At 35.6% G+C, this 26,900-nt stretch overlaps 3 protein-coding genes across 4 annotated transcripts; 1 reads left to right on the plus strand and 2 right to left on the minus strand.

The window, feature by feature from the left end:
* Window positions 1–1,827: 1,827 nt before the first annotated feature.
* Window positions 1,828–12,943, plus strand: LOC129894233 (exportin-T). 2 transcript variants are annotated; one of them, XM_055969817.1, is made up of 15 exons: window positions 1,828–3,959; window positions 4,075–4,164; window positions 4,258–4,347; window positions 4,542–4,646; window positions 5,583–5,642; window positions 6,090–6,152; window positions 6,237–6,332; window positions 9,720–9,884; window positions 10,849–11,022; window positions 11,108–11,173; window positions 11,253–11,351; window positions 11,721–11,867; window positions 12,126–12,308; window positions 12,406–12,451; window positions 12,541–12,943. In XM_055969817.1, the coding sequence occupies exons 1-13, from the start codon at window positions 2,235–2,237 to the stop codon at window positions 12,216–12,218; spliced, it is 2,973 nt and encodes a 990-aa protein (XP_055825792.1). In that variant the 5' UTR covers window positions 1,828–2,234; the 3' UTR covers window positions 12,219–12,308; window positions 12,406–12,451; window positions 12,541–12,943. The 2 variants fall into 2 exon arrangements, with proteins under 2 accessions (XP_055825792.1, XP_055825793.1); XM_055969818.1 differs by having other exon boundaries at window positions 12,129–12,308.
* A 1,526-nt stretch (window positions 12,944–14,469) lies between these two features.
* LOC129895705 (trimethyltridecatetraene synthase-like) lies at window positions 14,470–17,039 on the minus strand. Its single transcript, XM_055971454.1, has 2 exons — window positions 15,968–17,039; window positions 14,470–15,351 (listed from the first exon to the last, which is right to left on the minus strand). The coding sequence occupies exons 1-2, from the start codon at window positions 16,865–16,867 to the stop codon at window positions 14,722–14,724; spliced, it is 1,530 nt and encodes a 509-aa protein (XP_055827429.1). The 5' UTR covers window positions 16,868–17,039; the 3' UTR covers window positions 14,470–14,721.
* Window positions 17,040–21,717: 4,678 nt separating this feature from the next.
* Window positions 21,718–26,690, minus strand: LOC129894099 (linoleate 13S-lipoxygenase 3-1, chloroplastic). Its single transcript, XM_055969619.1, has 8 exons — window positions 26,201–26,690; window positions 25,832–26,112; window positions 24,680–24,917; window positions 24,249–24,575; window positions 23,660–23,853; window positions 23,243–23,544; window positions 22,881–23,144; window positions 21,718–22,667 (listed from the first exon to the last, which is right to left on the minus strand). Exons 1-8 carry the CDS (start codon window positions 26,565–26,567, stop codon window positions 21,911–21,913), a joined length of 2,730 nt encoding a protein of 909 aa, XP_055825594.1. The 5' UTR covers window positions 26,568–26,690; the 3' UTR covers window positions 21,718–21,910.
* Between the last annotated feature and the right edge of the window lie 210 nt (window positions 26,691–26,900).

Genomic DNA, 26,900 nt, shown 5'->3' on the forward strand with positions numbered 1-26,900 from the left:
CTCATATAACGATTATTCTCTCCATTATGAAATTTATTTTTACTTCAAATCAATTCTTAGCTTACCATTTATATTCACCAAATTCATTATTTTTGACCAAATTTATTACTACTTCATTTAAATTAATGTTTAATAATAAAAAAAATCCCATCATTATATTGAGTGGAGAAGACTAATTACTTTTGTCTGTGGCATTAATTGTAAAAATAATTTTCATGACTACTAACAACTTGAACACTACAACTTATGTTCAATTTTATTTTTCTATTGAATTAATTAAGATTTGATCAATAAATGTTGTATTTTTTTAGAATAACTTTGTGATAATGTATAATGCTATTTTATAAACTTTTGTTTATTTGGTGAGATTGTATAAATAACTGGAACAATTTTGATAGTCTTACAACTTATGGAGTTTTTATGTTTATGAGAAAACATACAACATAAAAAGTCTAAATCGTATGTCCAAATAAAACTTCAACTTCATCTCATTATTTCATATCACGATTTCATAAAATAATTTCATATCGCTTGACCAAACGGTCCCTAAGTGTCTACTTGAGTATTTGGGCATTCCTAAATAAATGTCAGATGAAGTCGAGCTGAAGGACACGTCCATATATTATGCATATATACCTTTTTAGCAATTCCATGTGTGAAGGAAAGATTATTGTGATATTGCAAGAGTGGAAGATTAAAAAAGTTACGATTTAATTAAGCAATGGTGACCAAAAAAAAAGAAGAAGAGGTGAATCCAAAAGAACAAGGGATCATATAGTAAATTTTCAGTGTACTTCTGAAAAAACTAATATATATTTGAAAAGCATAATAAAGATTGAATTATTCCTTAGTGTAAGGAAAATTGAATTATTCTTTTTTTTTTTTTTACGGGTGATTTATTCACGGGATAAAGAGATAAGAGCATTCATTCGTAGGGTATAGAAGTCAAGCCGTTGTATTTATTCAATCACAAAATATGAAGTAGAATGAATAGAAGTCAACCCAATATGAAGTAGAATGAATCCAAGATAATTGATTCAACCACTAAGCAAAATGATATACCATATTTATATTTCAGTTTTTCAACAAGTTTAGTGTAAGGAAAATTGAATTATTCCTTCATTTTATTTTGGTTACGTTTTTGACGAGTGATTTATTTGCGTGATAGAGAGATAAGAGCATTCACATGTAGGGTATAGAAGTCAAGCCGTTATATTTATCACTAAACTTGTTGAAGAACTGAACTATAAATATGGTATATCATTTTGATTAGTGGTTGAATCAATTAACTTGGATTCATTCTACTTTATATTTACCGATTCGCGGAAGAGATAAAAAAATAAAAGTAAGATAGATCTAAGACTGACAAACTAGTCTAGAATAAATTCTCCAACAAATTCTGACTTTCTAACAATAAAGCGGAAACTTACTCTTTCATTAACTAATAGTATTGTAACGAAGTGGTAATTGGTAAGCACTTTATTTCTTAACCTTAGATTTTAGGTTCTTCGAATTCGAGTTTGGATTATAAAGTCATTTTTGTTAAGAGGTTTTTATCCCTAATATGAATTTTTTCGTGTAAATTCAAATTAGTCAAATTTCAATGCAAAACCTTTTCACCTGACTTTTAAATTTGATTGGAACCTCGAATTCAGTCAAACGCCAATGCAATTTTTTTTCGGGCGAATTTTAATTTAATTATACCCTAATATAAGAATATAATTTCAAAAACATCAAATTTAAAAACCAAAACACATTAGGAAAATAAATAGGTAAGAGAAAAAGAGTTGATAGGCAAGACAAGGAAGTATATAAAGAGAGATCTGACAAAAGCCTCCGTCTTTCTCCTTCTTCCTCAACCTCCTTAACCAAGGCTCCACAGTCTCTGCTCCTTCGCAGTCTTTTATTTTTATATAAATTTAAAAAAAATTCAGAAAAATCTCTCAGTGATTTTGATTAAGAAACCCTAATCCGGGGCCGTAAGTGTTACTCCATTGCTCATTCCCGAACCCTAGTTCTATTATCTCATTCTAATCACATATCTTCTGATTGCCCACCATTAAATTTTGAGGTAAGCCCGAAAAGATCTCTGTTAATAACCTCTTAAGTATCTAATCAAATTCATTATTAAGTTATTATTCAGATTCACAAGGAGGAGTTTTGGATATTTTCTCATTCAAAAATCTGATCATTCGTTGAGGTTTTATTAGGGTTTAGGGGTTTAAGGAACAGTTATGGATGATCTTGAAAAGGCAATACTTATAAGTTTTGATGAATCTGGGGCAATTGATTCTGCTCTTAAAGCACAAGCAGTTGGCTATTGCCAACAATTTAAAGAAACCCCATCAATTTGTAGTATATGTATTGAGCGTTTATGCTTCTCTAAACTGGTTCAAGTTCAGTTCTGGTGCTTACAGTGTCTGCACGAGGTTCTTCGGGTCCGGTATTCATCAATGGGTCCAGAGGAGAAATCCTTTATCCGGAAATCTGTCTTTTCATTGGCTTGTTATGAGAGCACTGATGATAAGAATTTGGTAAGAGTTTTGGATGGTCCAGCTTTCATAAAGAATAAGCTTGCTCAGGTTATGGTAACTTTAATTTGTTTCGAGTATCCAATGATATGGCCCTCAGTATTTGTTGATTTTTTATCAAATCTTAGTAAAGGTGTTGTGGTTATTGATATGTTTTGTCGAGTTCTCAATGCATTGGATGAGGAAGTAATTAGCTTGGACTATCCGAGAAGCCAAGAGGAGGTGGCTATCGCTGGGCAAATTAAGGACGCGATGAGGCAGCAGTGTATTTCTCAGGTTGTCAGGGCTTGGTATGATATCCTGTTAATGTACAGGAATTCCGATCCGGATTTGTGTTGTAGTGTGTTAGATTCTATGAGGAGGTATGTTTCGTGGATTGACATAGGTTTGATAGCAAATGATGCGTTTGTTGGATTGTTATTTGAGTTGATGCTGGTGAGTGGTTTTCCTGATCAACTCAGAGGTGCTGCTGCTGGTTGCATCCACGCTGTTGCTGCTAAGCGCATGGATCCGAAAGCAAAACTCGCTCTTTTGCAGAGCCTTCAGATTAGAAAGGTTTTTGGTTTGGTAGCAGAGGATAATGACTCTGAGTTGGTATCAAGTGTTGCTTCTTTGCTTACTGGATATTCAACTGAGGTTTTGGAGTGTTCGAAGCGTTTGAACTCTGAGGATGGGAAAGCTGTCTCAACTGAACTATTGAATGAGGTTTTGCCCTCTGTTTTCTATGTAATGCAAAATTGTGAAATTGATGAAACCTTCAGTATTGTGCAGTTCCTCTCTGGTTATGTTGGCACATTGAAGAGTCTGGCTCCATTGACCGAGACACAGTCACTTCATGTAGGTCAGATACTGGATGTTATTCGGTCTCAGATCCGATTTGACCCTGCATATCGCAATAACCTCGATGTGTTGGACAAAACAGGAAAGGAAGAGGAAGATCGGATGGCTGATTTCAGGAAAGACTTGTTTGTTCTACTTCGGAGTGTGGGCCGTGTAGCACCTGATGCAACTCAGATTTTCATCAGGAACTCCTTAGCTAGTGCTGTTGCATCTAATGGGGATGTGGATGTTGAGGAGATAGAAGATGCACTCTCTCTTCTATATGCCTTTGGGGAATCACTTAGTGATGAAACCATGAAAACAGGAAATGGTCTCTTGGGAGAACTAATACCAATGCTTTTGTCGACAAAGTTTCCTTGCCACAACAACAGGCTTGTTGCACTTATCTACTTGGAAACAGTAACGAGGTATATGAAATTTTTTCAGGAGAATACACAATACATACCCTTAGTTTTGAGTGCCTTTCTTGATGAAAGAGGCATACATCATCCAAATAGCAATGTGAGTCGAAGGGCAAGTTATCTTTTCATGAGGATTGTGAAGCTGCTCAAAGCAAAACTTGTACCCTACATAGAGACTATTCTGCAGGTATTGATTTTCCCACTCCCTTGCCCCATTTCATCTCCCAAGTTTCTGTCTATGGGAAAGATCTCATTTTCTTTGGATTCTGTTTCTGAACTCCTCACTTGATATGTTCATTCAGAGTTTGCAAGATACAGTTGCTCAATTCACAACAATTTATGCTGCCTCCAAGGAGCTTTCAGGTTGTGAAGATGGCAGTCACATTTTTGAGGTACATCTTCAGTCATGGTCTCAGGACATGTGCATCAGAGTTTTTTTCGACTTGCTGGCCTACATCCTAACTCACATTCGTGTCATGTTGTAGGCGATTGGCTTATTAATTGGAATGGAAGATGTACCACTTGAAAAGCAATCTGAGTACCTAACCGCCTTGCTTACTCCTCTTTGTCAGCAGGTTATTTCGTTAGCCAAATGACTGTAAATTGACTTTTCTTTGGATGTTTTGATTAGCTCGATTGATGCATGTATGCATTTGAATGGAAAATATGGTGCTCGTATTGTATGGTTGCATGTTTAATATGGAATGTGAGTATTTCTGGACACTTGCTTCCATTAATTGGATGAACTAACTTTAGATACTTTTAACAGGTTGAGGCTTTGCTCTTAAATGCCAAAGCCCAGAATCCTGAAGAGTCTCCAGCAAAGATCACAAATATCCAGCAGATAATTATGGCCATTAATGCTCTGAGCAAGGTTTGTACTTGTGCTATCAAACTTACTACATCTTCTTATAATTTTTTATCCTTTTACATCAAATTATTTCATCAATAGCACAAAAATGCGGTGTCAAAAGTATGTAAGAAGTTGGTGTGCAGTTCAATCCCAAATGTTTGGGATTATCCTTTGCTCCCAAAGTATGACAGAAAACAACAACAAAAAGATCTTCTGGTACTGGTTACATATATTTCATTTCTATAGACATCTCTATTTCTTTTATACCAAATAACCCACATAAAGACACATTCTTGCGTTTCAAGATGCTCCTCTTTCTGTGCCAATCTTATATAGCATGCTACTCGACAGTGCTTCACCGTTAGATTTTGAAAAGCCAGTGAAATGTTAAACAAAGAGAAATCCAAGTTCCATATTTGATGTAAAGCTGCAATGCAAAATGTGGTCACCGTCCTCTCCAAACTCCTTACATAAGCAACTCACGATTATTCACCTCCCTTCATAATGTCTGCCGTTAAGATGCAATCTTTCACTGCTCCCAATCCAGCATATTTAGAATTACCTAAGTAATACCATACCTGATAACAACAATTATGCCTCAGTCCCAAACAAGTTGGGGTCGGTTATATGAATCCTCACTTAACATATTTCTACATTTAAATTCATCTCAGCCAACATTATGCAGAACAACGCCTACGCCTCAGTCCCTCTGTCCTTGATAAGTTTGGATTGGCTATATGAATCCACAACATTATACCAAATAAAATTAAAAATAAAAAGTGCTAGAAATTATCAATATATATTCAGCAATATGATATCTGTCTTTAAGCAATTTTTTTCTTGGGATTTCTGTCTTTTTGCTGAGCTTACTGCCATCTCATTTTTATAGCACTGGTGATTGATTCAGCATTTGTAGCCTATTCCGCCTACCCTTACCACAATGTTTCTGCATGCCAGGGTTTTAGCGAGCGTCTTGTAACTGCCAGTCGTCCTGCTATTGGTCTCATGTTTAAACAGGTTGGTTGATTGGTGCTTGAGTTTTCTCTTGCTCTTTTACATTAATTCTAAACTCCACCTCGTGTTTTAATCTGTTTGAGCTTACCAACTACTGATAGCAATACATTGTGGCACACTTGATTATCAGTATGCATGTCAATTATTTTGTATATTGTTACAATTCGAAGCAATCCTGAATATTCTCCTTTTGATAGTGTCACTATTTAAGGAGGCTGGTATCTGGTTTAGGTGTCTTACTTTAATGGATTCTTGGTGCTTGACTTTGTTCTCAGAAATAAGTGAATGAAAAAGTGTGTCGTTATCCCCCTTTCATTTTTTGCACTATTTGTTTTTCTGTTGCACCCATTTTAGGAGACAGATTGTGATTTTTTGTGGTCAAATAATGCCTTAATCCAAGTATTACTTTTCTCCATCAATTCTTATCATGTTGATTTCTTTTTCATCCAGACGTTGGATGTCCTCCTACGTATTCTTATCATATATCCAAAGATAGAACCTCTGCGGTGCAAGGTATGTATTTAATTTCTTATTATTTTGGTTCTATTTGTTGCACCTTTGGCGATGCAATTCCTTTTTCTGACAATGTTATTCTAGGTCACATCATTCATTCACCGCATGGTGGACATACTAGGATCATCTGTATTTCCATATCTACCAAAGGCACTGGAGCAATTGCTAGCTGAAAGTGAGGTGAAGTCATTATTATACATTTAAACCAATGTCAAATCATATTTGGAAAGTGTAATGCGATTTAAATCTCATTACAACAACAACAACAACATCCCAGTGAAATTCCACAACGTGGGGTCTGGGGAGGGTAAAGTGTACGCAGACCTTACTCCTACTAAGGTAGGAAGGCTATTTTCGAGAGACCCTCGGCTCAAAAGAAGCATAAAAAGAGGTTAGATAAGGCTAGGAAGTTCAAAGCGATATGGGAAAGCAAATAACGAATAACGCAAATAACGAAGGCGACACAGATAAAATAGAGTAATCAAAGTATAAAAAGTAATAGAAAGATAATAACAGAAGTCAGAGCACAAGAAATTATAGTGCGCTAATGCGCTTACTAATACAGAAGAATAACGAGACTATGTACTAGCCTTCTACCCTAATATGGGTCCTCCACACCCTCCTATCTAAGGTCATGTCCTCGTTAAGTTGTAACTGCGCCATGTCCTGTCTAATCACCTCTCCCCAATATTTCTTAGGCCTACCCTACCTCTTCTAAAATCATTCATGGCCAACCTCTCACACCTCCGCATTGGGGCATCTGTGTCTCTCCTCTTCACATGCCCAAACCATCTCAGTCACATTTCCCGCATCTTGTCTTCCACAGAGGCCACTCCTACCTTGTCCCGAATAGCCTCATTTCTAATCGTGTCACTCCTGGTATGCCCACACATCCATCTCAACATTTTCATCTCGGCTACTTTCATCTTTTGAACGTGAGAGACCTTAACTGGCCAACACTCCGCCCCATATAACATAGCCGGTCTTACCACCACTTTGTAGAACTTGTCCTTAAGTTGCGGTGACACCTTCTTGTCACATAGCACACCGGAAGCGAGCCTCCATTGCATCCACCCTGCCCCAATACGATGTGTGACATCCTAGTCAATCTCCTTGCTGCCTTGCATGATAGACCCAAGGTACTTGAAACTACTTTTATTTTGGATGGCCTGGTCACCAAGCCTAACTTCCGCGCCAACCTTCTGAGGTGTCTCACTGAACTTGCATTGTAAGTACTCTGTCTTGGTCTCACTCAGCTTAAACCTTTTAGACTCCAAGGTATGTCTCCAATCCTCCAGCTTAGCGTTAACTCCACTATGAGTCTCATCGATCAGGACTATGTCATCCGCGAAAAGCATACACCATGGCACCTCACCTTGAATTTGTCGCGTCAATCCATCCATCACCAAGGCAAATAAAAACGGACTAAGGGCTGATCCTTGATGCAACTCCATCACAACTGGAAAGTGCTTTGAGTCCCCTCCTACTTTCCTTACCCTGGTTTTGGTACCCTCATACATGTCCTTGATCACCCTAATGTACGCCACAGGTACACCTTTAGCCTCCAAACATCTCCATAGTATCTCTTGTGGAACTTTATCGTAAGCCTTTTCTAGATCGATGAATACCATATGCAAGTACCTCTTCCTCTCCCTATACTGCTCCACCAGTCTCCTCATAAGATGGATGGCTTCTGTAGTTGAGCGTCCCGGCATAAATCCGAACTGGTTCTCTGAAATAGACACGCCTCTCCTAACCCTCATCTCTACCAATCTTTCCCACACTTTCATAGTATGGCTTAGAAGCTTGATACCTCTATAGTTATTGCAGCTCTGGATATCCCCCTTGTTTTTGTATAGAGGGATCATTATGCTCGACCTCCATTCTTCGGGCATCGTTGCCGTCTTAAAGATGACATTAAATAACCTAGTCAACCACTCCAAACCTAGTCAACCACTCCAAACCTATCGAGCTCGCGCTCTTCCAAAATTCCCCAGCAATCTCGTCAGGTCCGGTCGCTCTCCCCCAGCGAATCCTATGCACAACACCCTTAACCTCTTCGACCATAATACTCCTGAAACACCCCAAATCGTGAAGCCATTCTGTATGTTCCAAATCTCCCAACACAATCTCTCTGTCCCCTTCTTCATTCAAGAGTTTATGGAAGTACGACTGCCATCTTTGTTTAATGAGGGTCTCCTCTACCAATACTTTTCCATGCTCGTCCTTAATGCACTTCATTTGATCCACATCGCGTGCCCTACCAATAAATCTCATTATGTATTGCTATTTGGACCTATGTGTTGCAAGATTAAATTTGATATCGGCCATAACAATCTTAATTCTGTGTCTTCTGGCTCATAGTTTGAGAAGCAAACCATTGACCATTGCTTTGCATTTTTCTTTGAGAAAAGATAAATGTTGACAAATGCAATGTGTTTCGCTTCTGATGTATGTATTTTAGGCTAAGTTGTGCAATGTTCTAAACTCTATTACAACAACAACATACCCATTGAAATCACACTCTTGTAGTTTGGGGAGGGTAGAGTGTTCATAGACTTTACCTCTACCTCGTGGAGGTAGAGAGGCTGTTTCCGGAAGACCCTCGCCTCAAGTGAAGCAAATCAAAGTAGTAATGGAAAGAAAAAATGGCATTGAAGAAAAACATGACTACTAATAGGAAAGTAGTGTGGAGCATATATCACAGTCCCATTCAATTTCACCTCAATAAGTAAGAAAACACTTTCGAGGAAAACATTTTTCTTCATACCAAACACACCTGTCATCTACAAATAGCATACGCCATGAGACCTCATTCACGATTATTGTAAACAAGCACTACTGAGGTAGATTCACAGTGTAAACTCACTGTTATAGACTTTTGCTGAAATCCTTTGTATCTCCTGATACTGTTCTCGCATAGTGACTGCTAATTTGTATTTATCCTTTCTGATTTTTTAATGTTAGTACATTTCCATTCTCCTGCACACAGGACTTTTTGTAGCACTTTATTGCACACTTTTTTGTAGGTTAATGAGCATCATGTGTTGATCCTTCTTTATTTTATGCATAAAATTTTCATTAATTTTCTTAGCAAGCATTTTAAGATACTGCAAGGTTTTAATTTGGTAGAATTGTGGTCATCAAACTTTTTTTTTTGGTAGAATTGCGTAATTTCTTGGTTATGGTCAACAACTCTTTACCGAATTTCTCAATCTAAATCAGAGGCAAGCTTGGGAAATGTTGGGAAGGTTAAAAACTTATAAATGGTTAGCATGGTATTTAATCAACGAGTACAACATTATTGAGATGCATACAGATGAGATTCATAAAAAATCAACACTATGAATTTTGGAAACAATGCAAAACTATGTTGGCAAAAACTTTCATTTGTTACAAATATTATACAAATGATTTTGATATATTGATGTCAATCTAAAACTTATGTTAACATGTTTAATATCGTGGTATTTAAGAGATTGTTCAGAGAAGCATATGAGTGGTGTTCATTTCCCATCAACGATCGATGTCTTCATGAGAATAACTTTCTTTTGTTTCTCAATGCAGCCGAAAGAACTGGCAGGCTTTTTGCTATTGCTTAATCAACTGATCTGCAAATTTAACACTGGAGTTCAAGACATTCTGGAGGAAGTTTACCCTGCTATTGCTAGCAGAGTATTTAATATCCTCCCGAGAGATGCTTTTCCTACAGGTCCTGGAAGCAATACAGAGGTATGTAAACCCCCATCCTTTGCATGTAGAGAATTGCCATCATAAATACCTAGAGAGTAAGATGTGGTAACTCTTTAATTGCTCATGCCCATCCTTGCCCTATTGTATATGGAAAAATGTGGCAACTCTTTAATAGCTCATGCCCATCCTTGCCCTGTTGTATATGGACTGCACTCTTTTCTCTGGCTTGCATGTGGAGAAGAGGGAGAGGGAAGGTGATATTTATTAGCAAGTTTTTTTCCCCAAGATACTAAGGCTAATTAATTGCTACCAACCCAATGAGAACTCTCAAAACTGCAGTAATTTTCTAGCATATGGACCTTAATAGTTGATTTTCGCAAACATTACCATGTCCAAGACCAAAGCTCACACATCCAGCCGTCAAACAAGAACTCCCACATGCATAGTTCAGTCAGTTCCCAGCTCATTTGATATTCATTAATTTTGGTTTATGCTGATTTTTCAAGCATGGTAGTACCAATTTTTCTGCCCTTGTTATGTCCCTGTTTCCTATGCACTGATTGTTTTGCCTTTGCATGTCCCTCTTTTCCGTGCTCCTCATCTATCTTCAACTCCTAGTAATCCCTTGCTACCTTACGTTCATGGTTATCTTATGGAAACTTCCTTATTTGTCCTGCTTGCCATTTCTATCACTACGGATGACTGTTGGTGCGATTGAGCTCTATCAGATTCGTTGGGATTCTTCATCCGTGGTTTCTTGCCATTGGCATTGTTGTTGTTCCTTCATTCAGATTAGATTGGTCAGCGTATGCCCTCATTTTGTTGAAGGATAAGATCAGTGTTTAAGAAATATCTGAAAGGCTCAAATTGTGTAGATCATAATCCTTGTTGGGTTATTACCATAATATGTATATCGTGAATTTGTATTTGCATTTGGAACTGAGGATGCTTCTTTTTATGGTTTTCTTTACTGTCCTTTCATGATAGCTGTTTGTCATCTCAGGAAATCCGTGAGCTACAGGAACTTCAGAGGACGTTTTACACTTTTCTTCACGTGATTGCTACACATGATCTGTCATCAGTTTTTCTTTCCTCCAAAAGTAGGGCTTACTTGGATCCGATGATGCAGCTGATATTACATGCATCCTGTAATCACAAGGATATCCTTGTTCGTAAGGTAGTTTAGCATTAGTCTACAGGAGCTTCACAAAAACATGTTATATCCCACTTATTGGAACTTGTTTCTTTACCTTCTTATTCAGGCATGTGTACAGATATTTATAAGACTAATCAAAGACTGGTGCGCGAGTCCTTATGGTGAAGAAAAGGTGAACTGTCTTTGCGCTTCACTGCAGCAATAAAGATCAATTGTGCTTATTGATATGAAAAATGTCTTCTCTGTTCCAGGTGCCTGGTTTCCGAAGTTTTGTGATGGAGGCCTTTGCAACAAACTGTTGTATGTACAGTGTCCTTGACAAATCCTTTGAGTTCCGTGATGCAAATACGGTAAGTTGGTGTATTGACTAGTCTAACTAACATTATCAACCCTGTATGTTATTGGTTATGGCATAACAATGTCGGCACACAGTGCTTTGATATGAATATGTTGCTGTTACTGTGAATTATCGTTCTCATGTGGCTGATATAATTTTGGCACATTTGTGGCCTTTTCCTTCTGTAACTTGCATTTGATGGACAAATCGAGTATGTCCTTCTGTTTCTTCCTGCTGCTGGAATTTATTTGCTCTGTCGGATTGCCTCATTTTCTAGATCTGCAAAATCATACTTGATGTGTGCTATAGTAATATGATTGCAAGAGTGATATTCCTGGGTTGCATAGTTGATCTCCCTTTACTTTTTTGATTACCATGGCAGCTTGTTCTTTTTGGCGAGATTGTATTGGCTCAGAAGGTCATGTTTGAGAAATTTGGCAATGATTTTCTTGTTCATTTTGTATCAAAAAGCTTCCAAAGTGCTCATTGCCCTCAAGATTTGGCTGAGCAGTATTGTCAGAAATTGCAGGTATTCTACTTTTTTGTTTGACGTGCTGAATTAAATTTTAGTAAGGATGGGGACAGGACCATTTGTTTGGAAACACTGGTTGAAGAACTGGAGAAAGTAGAGAACACACAGTTTCGGAATCCTCCTGTTTTTTGAAGGGGGGCGGGTGGGGGGTTATGAATAAAACCGCCGTTGGTATTTACATGCCAACAGAAAGAATTATAAGTGGATTACCTGATTTTACTGACTTTTCCTTGTATTGTTCTGTGCTTTTATTAGCAGGGCAGCGATGTTAAAGCGCTGAAATCATTCTACCAGTCACTTATTGAAAATTTGAGATGTCAACAGAATGGAAGCTTGGTGTTTAGATAGCATTTCCTTACGATGAGATCAACTACTTTATTGTTGCCTATTTGCTTCTTGTTGTAACCAGTTGTCCTGGTTAAATAATTTTGTCAACAGGTATGTGTCCCAATGTATATGCCAATCATATTTAATAGCGTCACGTTCTTGTTCTGCACAACTCTCTTTTATAATATTGTTATTTTTGATTTTGCAGGGTTCTTTTCTGTACATATTATTCGTTGAGTCTCATGGACAGCGAGGTATGGGCAAATAGAATGCTTACATTGGTGAACTTGGAACTCCTATTCATATTTTATGTTGTAATCTGTTTTATGCTCTCATTTGGTAGGTGTAAATTTGAGGAAGCAGTTTCTTGATATGAAAATGTTAAATTATCACACAATTTTGCTGCTCACGACGGTGAAGGCTGCTGAAGGCGTTTTTGTGTAAATGTATTTATTTTTACAGCCCCTTGAGGGATTTTTTTTACAGTGCCTTTGAGTTGCTTTCTGGTCCCGTCTACTTTTAACATTTAAATGATTTTCAGTTAGTTCTGTATGTGCCTTTAATCTGCAGGTGGGTTGGGACTTTTAGGGAGGGAGGGTGATAACCAACGTCGTTTTAGTATCTTCAGTTTATATCTACTGAGATGCAGTTTTTGTTGTGGCAGTGTTTGGATGAAGTAGTGCATTTTGATTGTATTTTGGCTATCATTTTATTTGTTCAAAAGTGGGAAGAATTAGGAACTTGAAGTTAGTTTGGTTGTTTTGTACATTGTCGAATAAAGATCAGTTTTTTGCCGGTAGTCCTGCGCGTTTTAATAATGACCTTCATTTAGTGTAGTTTCACACTTTAACAACTAATGCACTCATAGGCTGATGTAGAACTTGTCCAAATTAAATATTAAAAAAAATTAATAAAATAAAATTATTATTGGATAAAAAAATAAAATATTTATGCTTGCTAGTGATGGTTGTGGTAATGGAGGTAATTGGTGTTGTGGTGGTTGTCCTAATGGTGGTGATTGGTAGTGGTGTTGATGGGTTGTAATGGTGAAGTTGGTAGATGTTAGTAGTTGGTGATGTTGATAATGGTGACCTAGGAATGTGTGGTGGTTGTAATGTGTTTGGGGTAGTAGGTGGCGGTACTAGTTATGATGATGGAAGTTATTGGTAGTATAAATTGATCACAATGGTGGTAGTGACAAGTAGTAGTGGTAGTGATGGTGATGGTGATCGAAGAATATATGGTGGTCATTAGCGATGGTGCTAGTTGAGGTTACAAAATTTGTTGATAGTAGAAATTGTCTATAATAGTGGTAGTGATGGTTGAATGTAGTGGCAACTATATAAATAGGGGTGGTGGTGTAATTGATACAATTATAATGATAAAGGAGATAAATGTGGTAGCAACTGACAATAATGGTTAGCAATAATGGTGGTTGGATGACAGAGGTGGTTGGTGGTAAATGATGGTAATGGTCGTGGTGATGGTGATGGTGATGGTTGTGATGAATGAAGCGGTTAGTTGCAGTGACTGTCGATGATGGTGAATATTACTCACATGAGAATTCTTAGTCGCGGAGTCAGGATTTTGACTAAGGGGTTCAAAATCTGAAGAAGTAGAAACACGAACTAGTTGAAGGGGGTTCGACATCTACTATATATATACATAAAAAAAAATATTTTAACCATATATAAATAGTATGATTTCTGTCGAAGAGGGTTCAGATGAACCCCCTAACCTCAAGGTGGTTTCGCCACTGAGAATGTTAAGATTGTTCCAGATCTTAATGATTAAGACCTATTCATATCAATTAAGTATTTTAAATCTTAATGAAAATAAATGCATTTAATGGTCTAATGTCCGAAATTATTCAGATTCAGACCTCCATTAAGTACAAACAAATGATGCCTAAGTGAGGCATATTATAAGGTTATCATTTCTGACTTAGGTGTGTGGATAGTTTCTACTTTCTATTGCAGTTAAACCTTTATATAATAACATCTATTTTTTTTTAAAAAAAATAATTAATGCAAAATATTATGATGGAGAATGTATAATATAAATTGTAAAATCGATTCTAAAAAGGATGTGATTGCTATAGTGAAAAAAAATAAAGACAATACTACAAATTTTACATACAAAACATTGATTTTTATAGTGAAAAAAATTAAATGACCCCTCATCTATGGGTATTGAAATGACATGGGTCAGTATAGAGCAAACCGGATATAGGGGATTCGTATAACCAAAATTCTGTAAGGAGAATAAAATGTGATGAATTATTTTTGAAACAATTGAGAAAACATACACCAATGATAAGATTTTTACCATTAATGGATTTAAGTTTAAGATGTGCAATTGTTCCAACTTACAACATAAGCTCTGCTCTAACATTAATTATTCTGAAAGCATCCTTGTGACATACATACTTTTGAGTTCACTACAAACCACTTTCAAGCAAAGAAAAAGATACAATATTACAAAAGACAGCGCGCACCAATTCAAAAAGACAAACAGTGCCGAATTAAACAGAGTAAAGTTTTGATGGAAGCCTTGGCTCAATCACAGTAGAAAGCGGTAACTTTTTGGGTGTTGAGAGCCCAAAAATTTCGTCCATGTTGAGTTCCTCAGGAGTCATATTATCAGGCAATGACCATTTAAACCCATGTAGAAGATTAGCTAAACTAGCTTGAATCACCTTAAGCCCCAAACTGTAGCCTGGACACATCCTTCTCCCAGCTCCAAATGGCAAAAGCTCGAAATCATGTCCTTTGACATCGATAGACTTGTCTAGGAACCTCTCGGGCTTGAAAGCTTCAGGCTCGTCCCACAATGTAGGATCCCTTCCGATAGTCCATACGCTCACCAGGACTCTGGTTCCTTTTGGAACGTCGTAGCCAGCTACCTTGCAGTCTTCCCGACACTCACGTGGCACCAACATTGGTGCCACGGGGTGCAGTCGCATAGTCTCTTTCGCAATTGCCTCAATGTAAGGAAGATTCGGGATGTCTTTTTCTTGTACCCATCTGTTTTGGCCTATTACTCGGTCCAATTCCTCTGTAGCTTTTTTGAAAATCTCTGGCTTCTTTAACAGCTCTGAAATTGCCCATTCCACTGTCACTGCTGAACTCTCAGTTCCACCAGCCAACAAGTCCTGATTGTACAATTTACACATTTTACTCTGGTCATCAACTATAACCGACCATAAGAAACAAATACAAATCACTAATCTATTTAACAAAATAGTTCGTAGATTAGAATTATTTTCTTATAATATGTTGCTAAATAGAATTAGATGCGGATTTTATTATTTAGCTACATACAGTAATTTATTTGTAGTTGATTTCTGCTTTTCCTTAATAGAGACTTTCTAATTTCTATTTTTTTTCTTGTAATATATCTACAGTTGGACTCACTTACATTGTCCGTTTTGCTTCGACAGAAAGTGGATCTGATATCATTTCTATAATATTATCATTGATACAGTTCAATTATTACGAGTGCATTATTTTTCTTGTTGAAAAATAATAATAACTAAATTTTGGGTCCACCAAAAAGTTCCACAATATTTTGTCACTGTCCATACTAATAGAGTGGAGGAATTTACAATCACTCTGAGTGGGGCAGAGAAGTAGGGATTCAGTGTGTGGTTATTGGTTAATGGAGAAAATTAACGTTAACTATGTACCCTTTTAACGTTTATGCATAAGTTACTCCAAATTTTTATTTTTGTTTAAGTTATATACATCGGTATAAAATAAAGTAAATACCTGAGTGAATGCTTTGACTCCATGTCTCTCGAGCTTAATCTCCAGTGTTGGATCATCAGCAAGCTGCAATAGAACATCAACCATGTCCTGAGCAACGTAATTTTCCGCTGCGTTCCTCCTCACGTTATGCTCATCAAGTACATGCTCCAAAAACTTATCGAATTTCTTGCTCACAACTTTCATCCTCTTAATATAACCTTGAAAGTCCATGAAATCAATCCAGGGGATTGAATCTCCAATATTAAGGACTCCATTGAGCAAGAACAATTCATCCAACATCTTTTTAAATTCTTCAGGAGTCACAATCGAGTTTTCGGATTCGTCCAAGTATCTCTTCCCCAGTACCATCCTGCTAATAACATTTAAACTCAGAGTCGTCAAATAATCTTTCAGCAGAATCGCTTTCCCTGATAATTTGTTCAAATTATGGAGAATAGAATGGAGTTCCTCTGCCCGAATATACTCGTACGAATCGAGCCGTTTCGCGCTGAACAATTCCATCAGGCACATTCTACGTGCCTGGCGCCAATAAGATCCGTACGGGGACCAGGTGATATCGGAATAGTTATACGTAGTGTACTTTCCGGCGGCGGTTTTCGGCCGGCCTACAAAGTTGATATCCATGGATTTGAGGAAAATTTTGGCCATTTCGACGGAGGAGCCAACTACGACGGGGAAAGACCCGAATTGTAGTTGCATAATGGGTCCGTACTTGACGGAGAGTTCGTGGATGGAACGGTGAGGAAGGTTACCAATAAGGTTTAAATTTCCGATGATCGGCCATGGTTTTGGGCCTGGAGGTAAATTGAGTTTCCTCTGGCGAAGATATTTCGAGAGGAACAAAAGAAATAGAGTACCAAGAAATACTGCAGCAGTTGCAGTCCAGGTAGTACCTTCCATTGTGTTGTTTGTACTTTTGGTAGTGGGGAAGAGGAGTGATAGTGATTGTAATTGTTAATTGTTTCGATTGTGGAGTCTATGGCTTCACGAAAGCTATATTTATAGTAATAATGGAGAGATGATCGTTACTACATGAATAATTTAGTGAGTCAATATATATTTAGTAGTCATTTTTATATATTATTTTTGATTACTTCATAATCTGTCATCGATCATTTCTTTAATGGGGAGAGTGGACTTCTGTATTCAAAAATATAACTAATAATTTCTTAGAAACTTTGCTTCAGTTGCCTTTGGTCTTCCAACAAACTTTTTCTTATTTCCTCCTTATTACCTTGCAACAGGATGTGGAACAACTTGGAATAATAACATAAGGTAGCCCACGAAAAAAAGAAAGAAATAGGAGTAAGTAATTTTTTTTGTTGGCGCTCTTATTTTGGGATGATTTATAATTTTTTTTTTAAAATATGATGATGTTTAATTTTTGATCTTACTGTTTATTTAATGAAAATTTATAGATCAATGAATTCTTATCTATAACTTTATTTACTCGACATAAGTTTAGAAATTTTTTATCTCATTCAACATAAGTTTCATAAAAATTAAGTTAGCTATGTAGGAATCCAATAACCTAATTTGCTCGGATAAGTTTCGTATATATACCTTTTATGACATAATTTGTGAGTTATGAAACTAAATTTTTGTCTCAGTAGGCATAAATTCAGAAGGAATGAGAACATACAACATGGCACAATTTATGATGCCTCTTATTACAAAACGTCTTGTGGAATATTATATCACAAAATAATATTTTATGCTCTATGAAAATCATTTATTATTTTAATATGGGAGATATTTCGATCTTTTTTTTTAACTTAAAAATATTAAAAAATAAAATTTAAAGACAAAACATAGTGAGAAAAACGAAACACCCCCCTGAAATAGAGAACTTTGTGTGAATGGCCCTTTTTTCAAAAAAAAAAAAAAGAAGAAAAAAACGGAGGTACCCCACACTCCACTAATTTGAAATAATGCAAAGTATAGATGGATTTTGGACAAATAAAGGCAATTTTATAATACTGTTGCTTAATAAGGCACTCGAGCGAAATAATCACACAAATATAATTTTATTCTTTATAAATGTTAAAGAAAATAAGTTCGTGAAGTGGTAACATAAATGCTATGTTATATTTAAGAAGTCATAAATTATAAAGTCGTTTTCTTGTCTAATTTTTTGCTTAATTAAACAGGATCTCATAAATAAATCAAAAATAGTAATGAACCAGGAAAAGAGCAAGTAATGAGTTGTAAGTTTCTATGTTTTAACTTACAATAGAAATGTGTAGCAGAAGGTCACTAGTTTTCCAAGTTTGGTACGTGCACTTTCTGCTAAATTCTAGTATAAAGACTTGGAACCAAATTTTAGCTTGACTTTGACTAATGACCCGTGCATCTTAGTTCTAAAATTATACAAAAATAGGAGCTGTGATTTTAAAATGATAGCGCTATACTCGAGTTATGTGATTCCTCAATTTCTAAGGTAATGTACATATATTAAGAAAAATATTCAAAGATAATTTTTCTTTTTATTATCCTTTATTTAATCAACCTCATAAAAATGATTAAATATGAAATCATAAATACAAATAGTCTCTTATTCGAATATAACTTTATAAGTAGTGTAGTTTAACTCCTAAAAAATTATAAAACTTCATTGATGGAAAAGGTAAACATAGAAATAGATTCAAACATTTCTCTTGAACTTTAAATAATTCAATTATTTTGAACAATGAAAAAAGCTCTAGAAATTCAATTAATATGAAATAGAGGGAGTATTTCTTATTCAAGTTATTGCACGCACTAAATTTATGTCTTGGAGCATATCTTGTGTCTTGAGTATAATTAATTTTCTTTGTTTTAGATATTACTTGTGTTACTAAACTTATGACTGTGAATCTGTGATATATTTTTAACCGAACTTATTCCTTGTGAATTTTGTTTTGTCTTGCCATTTTTTATTTTATTTTTTCGTTGAAGGCATTTTCACCATTTTTTTTATCATTTAAAGTTCTAAAGAAAAAAATTAAAGATAGGCAAAATTGAAAGCTCGTTTGGATTGACTTATAAGTTATTTTCAGTTTTTTTGAGTATTTGGTTGGCCAACTTAAAGTCATTCTGTGCTTAAAATAAGCTCCAAAAAATAATTGAGTCTGTTTGATTTAACTTATCTAAAACAACTTATAAATCGAAAACAACTTATAAGCTACTTAAAAAAAGTTAAGCGAAATAAACACTAAAGCCACCCTACTTTCTGATTTGTGACGTGTTCCATTTCAGACTGTAACAACCCAATAATGTATTTATGAACCCAATAATAAATCCTGTTAGAAAATTAATAAACCATCAGCAACTAAGGTGGGGATTCACCCTTCATATGAATCATTTAAATATTATATGGTTTTGATAGATGCATCTACAAGATGATCACATATGTGCTTATTATCAACTTGCAACATGACTTTTGCGAGATTGTTAGCTCAAATTATAAGGTTTTAACGAGGCATAACATCTATGGGTGTTCAGGATAACTATATATATTATTTCTTATAAAATATCTCTTTATTACACGTAAACATTCAAGGGAGAGTGTTGCATATTAATGGATGTCACTATCATCCTTTATGCTGCCACTAGTTGTTGTCTCCAAGTTGAAGACTCAACTTGTACATGATTTTGGCTATAAAAGGAGCCATCAGATATAAGAATTAATGAGATATACACGGAAATAAATTTTCTCTCAGTCTCTCTCTTTCTCTTATTCTCTCCGCCTTAATTTGCTACGTTAGTTTATTTTATTACTCTTCATCTTAATTTGCTAAATTAGTTTATTTTATTACTCTTCATATTAATTTGCTAAGTTAGTTTATTTTATAACATATCCTTATTTTTTTTGTTGGGGAATCTTCATTTCAGACTGTACAACTTTAATATTTTTTTCCTTTAATAAGCAAAGAAAGTTCATTGCAATTTGAGCCTTAACCACTCTCAGTCTGGATTTATTCTAGTCAAACAGCGGGACTGTTCCAACAACCATCCAAATGTGAAGGAGAAAGAAAAAGGAAGAAAAAAGACGAAACAGTGCCTTAATAATCGTAATTAAATTAATAAAAGAACTAATTTCGCGATTGATTCTGATTAATTCATTGGACAAATAACGTGGGTACAACACAAGTACATACTTCTTGTTGATGGTTAAATTTCACAAGTTAGACCGACTTTCGTACTATTCTTATATATGAATTTCAAACAACCAGTATAAGTTAGGTTAATTACAAGACAAAATTAAGAGCACAAAAATTATGAGGGTGGCCAATCATCCAAAAGCCTGATCTAGTAATTAATGAAGTAGGTGCAAATCTTGAAGATCACAATCTTAATTTGGGAAAAGAGATTTCTTCTTATCTGTTTAAGTCTTGATAGACAAAATTATCTAAAATTTGAATTGATGACAAGATTCGATATCTTTAGTGGTGGAGATTATCCGGTGGAATAATCAATGTCCGAGGAAGCTTCTCGGACATCAAAATTATTTTATTAAAACAAAATTGAAAGGGGGGGGGGGGGGTTCCATGACATGCCATTAGCTCTGTAAAACTCAACAACTTGCAATTCTGTAAAAGTAAATTTTTTTATAATCGAAAGTGTAGAGAGTGGCAAAAAAAAGTGGATGAAGCTGATGAATATTATTGTGGGAAGTCATGATAAATTTTATTGGTTTTAGTCCAAGTCTATAATGATGACTTCTAGATTGGCATCAATTCGACCACGGATTAATAAGACACTACTATTTTTTATTAAGAGAAAATCAAATCTTGAGCTTAATTAACATAACTTCAAAAGTTAACTCACCTATAGTCCAATATCATAAAAGGAGACAACAATCTGTTCTCCCAACTAATGTAAGATATTCTAACATTCCCACAGGTGTTGAACCGGACATTTGGAGCGTGAATAAAGTTGAATATTGCATCTAGGGATGACAAAATCAAATCCAATCTATCCAACTCGTCCAATCCGTCTAAGAATAGCCCGCCCATTTATTAGCTTAATTCATTTCAATTTAACCCATTTCAACCGATTAAAAATGGATTGATATATAACCCAAATTGACTCAAGAGAAATCTTGTCAAAATATTTTTAAAAAACTTTTTCTTAATTTGATATGTTATATATAGTCATAATAAAGAAAAAATTATTTTATTAGGTACTATAATATTGTAAAAGAACAAACAAATTAGTAAAATTTATTAAAAAATTGGGTTGGGTTAGATCATGATCCGTTCTATAACTCATTATCCAACCCATTTTGACCCAAACAGATTTGAATGAAATAGAATCTTGACCCGTTTACTATCCTAATTCATTATAACCCGCTCAATTTAACTCAACCCGCCCATTTACCTTCCCATATACTGCAGTAGTGGGAACGAAAGGTGCGGCCTTAAAAAAAAAGGTTGAGTACTGCACAAGTGGGAATGAAAGGTAAAGTTGATTGATGATTGTATATGAATTTGAAGAAAAAATAATTAAAATTATGAATTGGCAATCTACATAACCAATGTTGGTCATAATTATAATAATTTTTTCAATTTCTTTGTAGTATAATTTTTTGACAAAGGGTTTAATTTGACTATATCTGAGTTGATGGGAACTTACACCTTCACTAGTCATTTTCAACAAACCAAAAAAGAAACATTTAAATGTCCCGTCTGTAACTCAACATAAGCAGCAAATTTTGGAACATAATAATAATGGAAATGAAGCAACCCGAAACTTAGTACTCTGGTAGATGGACTTAAGCTAGTTTTAGTAGCTAATTATTTAATTAAATGTTCTTACAAAAATTTAGCTGTAGATACAAACATACATCTTTTATATTAGCATGTATGCAGAGAAGACTCACCAGACCACCCTATTTATGGACTTTATAAACATTGGTTACATATGTACTTAATTGCATCTTATAATTATTACTATATATACTCATATTGATACACTATTGGGAACACCTCTACATGTGACTCCTGGGCCTGAACTTGGTGCCAATAGTTCATATGGTAACACACCAGCACCACACCTATTTCTTAGTTTCAAATTGGCATTTCTTTCATCTATCTCCTTCTCAATTCTCCCTATTTCTGCGGAAAATTTATAGAAGGCTTCGACAATCTCTGTATCTCCAGTCCAAGTAGACGGTTGATGTCTTTCCCCTATGTATTCTTCGTCTGGGGAATGTGTCGATAATGTGTCAACCACGGCCATGAACTTTGTTGCTTGTAACAAACTTGGTATAGCTGAGAAGAAATATTTTTGTGGATCAGCTAGGAAAACCGCGTACTCGGGATCATTCTCATCGGGGATTAAACGACGCATGAGCGGTGGACGGTTGGGGACGTAGCCACCGTATGGGTACTGGCCGAAATTCAGCGCAGCATGTTGCGCTGAAGCCAGCCAGATGATGGTGGTGAGGATGGAAATGAGGTCCTCTGGAGTAGCTAACGTGGGCCACCAGTCTGCATTGCGGAGGTCAGCGTGGCCCACGTTAATAGACTCGGCGTACCAAGCTTGGAGCTCCCTGTCATTGCAAACTTGGGCCGAAGATGGGTAGTAGTGGTTTACGTAGTCACGAACCCAGCCCTCGATTGCGGCCCATATCATCAGCCCATCTGCAGCATAAGGATAGTCCTCAATTAGAAGGTTCAGCCCATGAGGCTGTGTTGAGTCCGGTACTGCCACCCCTCTGCATTTTGAAATAAGAGCAAATTTTGTTTAGATTTCCCAGTTTTTTCACACAATAACAAAGTGTGGGTGCTAACTTAGATCGATAAGACGGCACGTAATTAATGTACTGGAATCCGTTAAATTTAACTACAGTGACAAAGTGACAATATAATTTTTTTCCAATATCAGTGTATATAACTTAAATCCTTATTAACTATAACGGAAATTATACCTTCGGATAAGGTCAGCTGGAAGGCTTTGCAAATCAAAGCGCCAATTCTTGTAGGCAGCAGCACTGATCTCCATACAGTAACGACCGGGAGTAAAGGAAGCCTCAATGATACCATCGGCATTGAGTAAGCTCTGGCGAGCCAACCCGTTAATTTCTAGTGTGTATCTCATATGTGGATCCAGAAGCTTATAAATAGGATGCATCGCGCTTAATTGCCGGTGTGCTGCCAATATAAATGGTTCTAAGCACGCATGTGTACTCAACCTACATAATCAAAATCAGTTGGTAAAAATTATTAGTACTAGTAAGGTAAAATTCTTTGTTTTTTCTGCATCAGCTCATTTTTCAGGATAATTACTTACCAGTGGTTGACAAGTTGGTGCACTCCAGCGTCGTTAGAACAGACGTGCGCTTTAGCGAGCTGCCACATCCAGTTACCAGTGGCACAAACAGGTGGTGTGACAACACGTTTGGATCGTGAACTTGGACCCGTTTGGGGGAGGCTAAGCTCAATGGCAATGGGCTTGAGAGTGCCCACATCAGACAAGAAAAAGATTGTGCGTGTTGCATACGCTTTGCGGCCATCAAGTGCATTAATCCGATCGAGAAACGGAAGGTATACATCATGGTAATCCACTATGAAAAGCTTATTTGCATCCAAAGCCTGTCACATATTCAGGAAATGAACATTTTTAATTAGTACAACAGTAAATGAAAATACACTGATAATGTAAAAATATTTTATATTGTTCGTATTAGTGAAATCCAATTGTGTTTACCTCTTGAACAGTCATTCCATTGAGATGACCAAGAATGTGCTGCTCTTTGAGGGCGGATTCCTGAGGGCCGTAGATTTCAGGATCAAGCTTGCTTACTGGTGGAAAAACTTGAAGTCTTTCGATGGTTACTGGGTTCACTCCTGCTATTGTTTGTCGAGCAAATTCATCATCTCGTAACCAGGCAAACTTGTCCTCTGCAATGTACACAATATTAACATTTGTTACTTTGGCATCATCACTAGCTAAAAGAATTGCACAACAAGTTTTTAATCAGCAAAATCCCTCGCTAATCAATTTAGCAAAGATTAAAGACTAATTATCAGCAGATTAAATTCGTAGCTAATTTCAACTTTTTTGTAGTGATAGACATCGATCTTTACTTTTACAAAGCTCGATCAACTCTTTATAGAAGCCTTCCTTTATCAAGGGGTGATTGTAACCAAGTAATTACTCCACTTATTATGAGTAGTTACTTATCATTATCTTTTCGTTAATAGTGTAACAATTGTTTAAACAAGTAAAATCTAAGGTATTTCAATGCGACATGTCTTCATGAAAACTGAGGATAAATAAGGAAATGTGTAATTACTTGTTAGTATCTTTGGCGTATCATATTTGAGTAGATCTCCTTCTTTGATACTGCTAACAACTTTAGGCAATGGAAGCTTTTTTAAGACTTCATCTTGAAGACCAAGCTTCAAAAGTAGCCCTTCACTATAAAGGCTATCAATATCTGAAAATCCTTTGAAATCATGATTGTTGGAAGAAATGCTGGCCATTAGAGAAGGAATTAAGTTATGGAGCACTGCTTTAAGCCTCGACGTTGAGAAAGTATTCATTTTAGACTCCTCAAATTGTTCATCTCTCGGAACATACGTCGGATTTGGCTTCTCCACACGACTCTCCGCACTCATATCTACAAAATATTAATCAAAAGACAACAATAATTGTGAGCTAATTAAATCACAAATTTAACTTATATACAGTGACAGTGTAAACAAGTGTAACTAATTAGTTAACCTGTGTCTGTAGGAACACGACCAGTGCGACAACGTCTAGGGTAAGGAACGTTGTCTCCTCCAAGTTTAGGACGAGCTAAATCAATGCCTTTATCTGGATTTCCAAGATCGTTGTATATGTCATAATCATATATTCTATCAGATAGTTTTCTGACGCCTGTTCCATCGCCTCTTAAATCTCTTAGCTCCCTCTCTCTTAATGATTTGAGTCCTGCTGGCGTTTCATTCGGTAGATATGGCTGCCAAAATAATTAATAGCAATTTTAGTTAGTTTTAGTTCAGATCTCATATATATATATATATTTATACACACTCCACCCGATTCTTTTTAGTCTGTTTAAAAAAAAATGATCATTTTTATTTTTTGGTAATATTTTTCCACATGGAATGTTTCACGCCACAAAATTAAATGATATTTTTATAGATTTGACATAACTTTAATTTAGAACACAAGATTGAAAAGTCTTTTATTTTTTAAACTGCGTACCAAATCAAACCAGATCATTCTTTTTAAAACAAAAAAAAATATATTAAAATTATTAAATACTTAATTATAAACTCAATTATTATTATTATAATATTAAATTAAATTAATTATAAAATTTATAAACTTTAAATCTTTCTAAGTTAAAAGATAGAAACATGAAGATAAGGGACAGCAACATTAAGAAGGGGAGGGGGAATATGAAAAGACGTTACGTGCATAATGCATTTAACTCGAGATGGTGATGCCTTTCTTTTTTGTACTTCTAGTTTCTTCTTTTTTATTTCTAAATATTCTCTTTGCTCATTTTGGTGATTAAACTATTTAACCAGTTTAGACTAATCAAATTTATTTTCCTAAAATAGTCATAAAGTTGTTAGTTTCCGTATTATGTTGGTAAAATCTACTAATATTTAAAAAATTCCTTTTGATCAATTCAAATACGGTAGTAATTCAAACTAAGACTACTTTCCTATTTTCCACACGTACACTCATAACGACCATGGAAAGTTTTCATGTCAACGAAACTAAACTTCAAACATTGAATTTAATAAAATAAATAAATTAATTACTAATAAACAAATCATATGAGATGATTAATTTTTCATTAATATGATGATTAATTTTATTTAAAAATTAAAGTAGTAAAATAAAATAAGGAAGTATTACCTGATTAGAGAAAAATATTCTTTTTCCAGGATGATCTTTTTTGGGCTGAACCCATGAATTACAGGGGAAATGAACTGGACCACATGCAAAACCCTCAATAGTAATACTCTCCAGAAAGAACTCTTGCTGGTGCTTGTTGGCCACCGTAATCGCGCCTGGAGTCCCGAAATTCGAGTCCACAACGAATTCCGCTGTGTAATTTACCCGTTCTGTTTTCAAGTTCGATTTCTTAGACCAGTCCTTCAGCACTGCTTGATTGCTCCTCTTCGGTCCTTTTGTTTCTTCATAAATTGTAGTAATAAATAAAAAAATCAGAAATCAAATTTTAATAAGATGCCTTTTGGATCATCGGTTAAAACCATGACTTACTTGGATCGATGTCAGTGCTAATGAGTTCTAAGGCGACATTCCTTCCGATTTTATCAGTGAAAGCATCCAAATGCTTCACAATTGTCTCCTTCAGATCTTCCTTGTTCTTGTTCCTCACTGTAACTACAGCTCTAACTTTGAATTTCATTGCCTTTTCAGGCACCACTTTGATCAAATTTTCACTTATAGCTGCCATAGTACTCTGTCTAAATGCTTTTCTTGTCCTTAAATTACTCCTTCCTTGAAACTGCTGGTTGATCCAAATATGATTTTCCTTAGGATTCAAAAGTGGCATTGATGATGAGTTCATAAATGATGATGATTTCTCCAGCAGGGATATACCCATGATTTCTTTAGCCAGTGCCATAATAATTTTCTTTCTTTAATTTATGTTGCAATATATGATCCTTCTCTTCTCTCCTATATTTTTGAGAGAAAAAAAATGGAGGGTTTATTAGTTAGAAATGAATGTGTTTAATTTTTTATCATTGTGAAATCTATAAGAAAGGGTATATATAGAAAGAGGGATAAGCTGAATTAAAAATTGTGAGTCACCGTCCACACGTTTTTGATTTTCTTTACATGAATAGTAAGTAATTGATGTCATTGTTTTTTTCTGGGGTCCTCCTCTGCTAATAATCATCATGTAAAGTGGGCTTCATTTTAGTGCAAGCTTTTTCACATGGTGGAATTTAGTCAA

The sequence above is a fragment of the Solanum dulcamara genome, chromosome 7 (genome assembly GCF_947179165.1).
Source record: "Solanum dulcamara chromosome 7, daSolDulc1.2, whole genome shotgun sequence".
Classification (NCBI taxonomy): Eukaryota; Viridiplantae; Streptophyta; class Magnoliopsida; order Solanales; family Solanaceae; genus Solanum; species Solanum dulcamara.